This window comes from Phoxinus phoxinus (genome assembly GCF_949152265.1).
Source record: "Phoxinus phoxinus genome assembly, chromosome: 1".
In the NCBI taxonomy this organism is placed as follows: domain Eukaryota; kingdom Metazoa; phylum Chordata; class Actinopteri; order Cypriniformes; family Leuciscidae; genus Phoxinus; species Phoxinus phoxinus.
Window position 1 is genome coordinate 18,506,446 of NC_136876.1, and position 6,000 is coordinate 18,512,445.

The 6,000-nt window shown below is 39.3% G+C and overlaps 1 protein-coding gene across 6 annotated transcripts in view; it reads left to right on the top strand.

The window, feature by feature from the left end:
* Positions 1 to 4,804, top strand: part of pbx4 (pre-B-cell leukemia transcription factor 4) — a 38,442-nt gene extending 33,638 nt beyond the window's left edge. For 5 of the 6 annotated variants that reach the window (XM_079623207.1, XM_079623206.1, XM_079623209.1 and 2 more), the window contains 2 exons: positions 912 to 998; positions 1,797 to 4,804. In XM_079623207.1, coding sequence (XP_079479333.1) covers positions 912 to 955 — 44 coding nt within the window. In that variant the 3' untranslated portion in view covers positions 956 to 998; positions 1,797 to 4,804. The remainder of the gene's footprint in view (positions 1 to 911; positions 999 to 1,796) is intronic. The other variant, XM_079623208.1, reaches the window with a different exon arrangement.
* The last annotated feature ends 1,196 nt before the right edge of the window (positions 4,805 to 6,000 follow it).

Here is a 6,000-nt window from a genome sequence, read left to right on the forward strand (position 1 = left end):
AAAGGATCAGACCTTATGTTTAAACAGCAAAAAAAAAAAAAAAAAAAAACTTTCACATCTGATTTTGGCCACTTTCAATGTGTGTGTAACATAAATCCATATGTGGTAATGTTTTAAACACTTATTTCTGATTCTCCTGTTAATTCTTTATCTCCCACCCCCCATCATTGCTATGTGACATTGACTAGGTATGGATTTAAAATCAAAAGAGGCATGACATTGCTGCTACTCTTTATGAGTGTGAGCCACTAGAGAGCTAAGAGTGGATCACTTTACATGAGTGTCCCACAGAACAGTTTAGACTAAAAGAGATCGTTCACTCAAAAATGACAATTGTCATCATTTTACTCACCCTCATGTTGTTTCAAACCCATACGATTTCGTTCATCTTGAAACAATATTAGTCTCTTATTTTTGTCAATCCATTAAAAGTCAACGCAACAACTATTATGCTTCAAAAGATCATGGAAGACAACATAATCCAAGTTTAATACAAGTGTTCTGAATAGGGATGGGCAAAACAAATCAAAAAAGAATCGAATCGAATTGGAACATCTGAATCGATACCCAGCCCTAGTTCTTATGTAAACAGAGGCTTAAATTCACATACAAACATGAAAATTGACACTTTTCCTTTTTGAGTGAACTATTCCTTCAAATAAATGTTAACAGATGGGACAACATGTCAGACTATCAGATGTGTGAGAAATATCAGAGAATGATTATAGATGTGAGGCTCCATTGATACATATTCAGACTCATTACACCTTTTCAGTTTATTAATATTTTATTTGTGGCATGAATCTTTTAACATAAATACAGCAAATCTATTGAATGTAGGTGTTTGGCGTTGTATTGTAGAGCTGTGATTGTTTGTCCTTTGATACTCATGTGAAGTATGTGTGCTACAGGTGGATATCCTGCACCGTGCTACACACCTGACGGCAGGCTATGAAGATCTGTCAGGAAGTCCTCTTTACACCCCACACCGTTTAGACGTGAGTGCAGCTCTTACACGCATACACACACTCTCACTATACGAGAAATGGAGAAGGAAACCATTTGGGATCTTTGTGTAGGCGGAGACTAGATCATTTAAATGTCTGCTGCCTGCAAACTGTCGCTTGTATGTTTCCTGTTTCTACATTAATACTGCTATAGGAAACATAAGTGGTTAATACATGCCAGTTAGCTGCATCTAAATGCTGTATGTTCAGCTAAAGTGAGTTCAGTGTCGATTCAGATTCGTTGGAAAGATCATCTATTTTTTAAAGTAGTTTATTTCATCTAGCTGAAAACCGTGATGTCGTCGACCAGCTCATTTCAGTTCTCATTCAACAGCATCAGTACAGTCATATCAATAATATTGTTGAATATTAAATGTCCCCAACTTTGCAAGCAAGAGGCGACCGTGGCGAGGAATCCAAAACTCCATCAGGTGACAGAAGGGACAGAAAAACCCTGGGAGAAACCGTGATGCATTCAATCGTTTGAACATTTTATAAGTGTTTTACTATCACGTTTGATTCATTTAAATGCATCCTTGCTGAATAAAGTTGAACAAAAATCTTACTGACCCTAAACTTTTAAACCAGAGTGTATCATTTTTAGTATAAACAAGCAACATTTCCATATATCCATCAACTCTTGAGATGATGTATATAATTTTTATAGGATTAAAAAGCTGCTAATTAATGACTCCTTTTTGTTTTGCTGTGAGAATTCATGTTCATTCATGTCTTCAGTGCCGTTGCATGTTACTTTACCTCATTCTGTTGTTGTGACTCTCTCCACAGGCTAACAACAGCTGGCAAGACAACACCAACCCTTCCTCCATCACCTCTCCACCAGGACCTCCTGGCAGCATCCACTCCGACACCTCCAGCTAATGCAGCTCACGCTACGCCACACGCACACACACTGACACACACAGCATCTCATCATCCTGTCTCGCCTGTTCTCTCCTGCTCACAGCTTTCGTCCTTCACTCTTGCAGATGTCAAAGGTCTTCCATAGTCCTCGTTCCTCTTTCTTCATGGTGTGCCAGGGTTCTTACGCTGAACCAGACTGACTGAAACACACACACACACTCCTCTTGTGCAAAAGACGCAGAACGTCACATTTGCTGTGGATGAGTCTGAATAAAACACACATCCTCTACAGCTGTCTTTGTGTGGAAAACACAAAGTCTTGGACAGTCTCCGCCCAACTCCACGTTACCTTTCCCGTTCCGACCTGTCATGATGGGGATTACGCAACAACTCCCTCCTTGCTTGTACCAAAGTGCTGTCAATGGTTGTCGCACCTTCCGCTCGTCGAAGAACAACCTCAGACAACTGACCCATGAGAACGCCATTTAGTCTGCTTTTTAAATATGGTTTCCGATCGGTTTCATCGCTGCTTCAGTTAAGCAAAACCGACTTTGCGAAGCGTTTCTCACAAAACAATCTGTCCTGCATTGTTCAACGTTGTGTTAAGCACAAATCCTATCAATCACACTTTAAGCTGGTGGTCGGATGGAGAGGGATCCATCTGTGTAAAGGTACGCCGGATATTTGAACACTTTAACTAGCTGATCGCAGAAGAGTTCGGTGTGAAAGACCTTCAGCGGAGGAGATGAAGGGCGATTTGATGTGCGGTCAGCGACTTCATGTGTCCTCACTACTTGTCCACTTTCTCAACAGATGTAAAAGAGATGTTGACATCGACCTTGTTTTCAATAGTTTAGCCAGGGTTTTTATTTCTTTTCTGCCGCTTTTTCACCCCCACAAAGATGCACCAGCCACCAAATAAAAGACTCGACAGGAACTCAACCTTGTTTTGGGAAAGGGGTTGGACGGATAGCTGGAGTATTTGTTTGGATTGGGACATTGGGTGGGTGTTTAGAAATATTTTTAAAGGGAAAGAAAAAAAGATATTCCACTGTCTTCCATGCATGTAGGGTGTTGAGATGTTTTAGTGATTCCATTTAGCCTAACGTTTGTTTTTAAAAAAAAACAAAAGATACTATAAAAGGAGGGGGGTGTAAGTAACAGACCAAATAAACAAAATGAACAACTCCAGAAACAAAAACGACACGTCATACTGCCCAATCCAGCACTTCCGGCTGGCCTTTGGTGTCACTAGGACTTCCGTGGTATTTTATCGATCGCACGATTTCATAACAGGCATCCGTGACACACTGACCACGATACTCGAACCTTTCTGAGGAGGCCATACGCGTTGCCAACCAATAATTCTGACTAGGAGAAGCGTTACAGCGGAAGCGAAACGTGCTTGTTACAGATATCAAGGAGTTCTTTTGATTAGCCGTGTGCGCTATGGCCGCTCATGTTACTGTGTTGTGTGTACGGGTGTCGGTTTTATAAGGGTTGGGTTGTCTCGTCACTCACTCGTGCTTTTGAACTGATTGTATTGTACGTGCAATTGAAAGCACCTGTTCCTTGGTAAAGCATGCTGTCTTTCTTTTCTTTTTTTTTATTGTTGTTGCCTACAATTTCACTAAACAAAGGAACTCTGTTTTTTGTTGTTTTTTAACATAGCCAAGCAACAAGGGCTTTTCTCCTTTCAAATTGAACCAAAAATAAGCACTGGATGTGTTGTGATTTGAAACAGATGGACTAAAGCTAGTAGAGGAACATCAAATGAATTTCTATTTACTTTTTCCAGACAAGACAGACAAGTTGTTTTTGTATCCCCGGGATTTGTTGTTGTTTTTCTCTCTCCCAGCCCCCCCAAGTTTACCCTTAGTCACGGAAGCACCAGGGCGTTTTGATAAATGAATGGAAATTCTATATATTACACAAAGGACTTAATAACATTGAAATGTAAATTGGGGTTTTGTTTATATGTACACATGGAAAAACAAACTCTGAGGAGCTTTTCAAGCTATTATTCAGATCATTGTGTCCTCTATAGATTGCTGTTAGTTATAAACATTTCACATGGATATCTCCAACTAATGCTATTACTACACCAAATTTCTTTGTTTTCTTTTCTATCAGTCATCTATGGATGTCACTGTACAGATTGTGGAATGTTTCAGTGTATTTTCTCTTTTTGTATGCTTTTAATTTTCTTGTTTTGTTTTTTATCGCTGGGGGTTTTGGATTCGCTCACGAGCAAGAGTAATATTTGTTAGTCTTTGTAATATTCATTTTAGCGTTTCAGTTACATTTTTATTTGGATCGGGAGTCTCGAGTGTTATTTTTTTTGTGTGTGTGGTTTTGTCAGAGCTGGTTGCATTTGTTTGAGGTGCTGTGAAAATTCCCTCGCACTACTATCAGACACCTACGAAATTGACAGAATAAGATGTCTTATTGGAGTAAATGCATTAGCTATGTGACAGAATGATGATTTTGAACACTACATCTGGTAGATCTGGCTGTTGACGTTGTCTTTTTCTCCCAAAAGCGCACCCATAACCTGTTTTAATTCAGCCCAGTATCAGTTCACTGAACCGATAAACTGTTTGGATTGCCAACTTGGGATTTTGATCTGAGGTGGATTCCACAGCACCTAATCAAATGCCATCAGTGTTTTTTTCCTCTATTGTTTATCATTATTTTACTAGAATTGTAGTACACTCTTCCTTCTGTATTTACCATTCTCTCCCTCCTCTCTACCTCTCCTCTCTCCATTTCACTTGTATATAAACCCCACCATTTTCAGACTTGGTAGTCTGTATAAACTCCTTTTATACCTCAACTTTAGAACTGTTCTAGTGAGAGAGAAAAAAAGAAATATGAGAAAATTGTAGTGTTCCTTATTAGAAAAACAAAAACTAATAAAATAATCTAGTGTGCTTTTGAGCCTGTAGTTTTTCCTTGTTGCTGTTCATTAAGGGTCTATTTGCATGTTACGATCGGTAAAATGATCTCGTTACTGCGGTTATGAATGAGTCTGCCATTTTTCCAGCGCGCCAGCCGGTTTTCCCGCCGCCATGTCTGAATATTTATACGACACGAGGACAATAATATGAGGATCACAATAAATCAGACCTTTTCTCCTCATCTCAAATTGATTATGTGCTCTGTAAATGGTGAAATGAAACAAAGCCCACATTCTGCATGAAGTAAAATTAGAAACACCGCTAAACAAAACCGCATGGAATCAAGGTCATTGTTTTATTTTGGTGCCTTCTATATCAAAGCATCAGCAAGCCAGTAATTCATGATCATTAGAACCGCGGTTTACTATCAATTACATTTTACGTTTCATCTTGAAAAACATGTGCTGTGCAAAAGTCACTTCCACGATGCCAAAGTATTTAAATGTGGTTGCTAAGATTTTTTGTCGAAAGGTTGCTTGGTTGCTACACATTTGCATAATGCTTGTCTACTGGCAGTTTTGGCTCACCCACAAAGAACAGTTGAGTAATTGATTTTGCCATGTCGACAAGATCCGAAATTGAAGACTTCCCTATATGTGCTAAACGGTACACCGAAAGAGTAGTATTGGTGGTGCGTTCAAGTCGTCCTGGGAAGTTTGTTTCCACAAGTTGAGAAGTCGTGTTTACGGCGGTCTCTTTCATCGTAGAAATTATGGCCGTGTACCTCCTCTTAATACTACATAAAAATACAGCAAGGTTTTTAAACAGTATTTCTTGAAAATGAAGAACAACAAATGTGCTTCAGGTGTGTTTTGCTTTTTTAATTACAAAGCCACTGTAAACTTTCTTATGTTGTATTACAATGCTATTATTATTATTTTGTGCAGGGAATTAGTTTATTTCATTGTAAAAAAAAAAAGAAGCTAAAATATCTATATAAATTGTGGTCCGCCACGTTTCTGACACGCCCCAACTCCTAAACATCGGGGCTTAAAGAAAATTCTGAGCTTCCCACTCGTATTTACGACTTTGTGGTGGGATTCATGTGCGCTCAACTCAAATACGATCTTCTCAACATGACTTGATCCTTCGAAGGTCAGACCAAGCGTTGTTAAATGGGACAAGCCTACAGAGGACTGTTCTTGTCGCCTAGCAACTGTGAGGGCAGT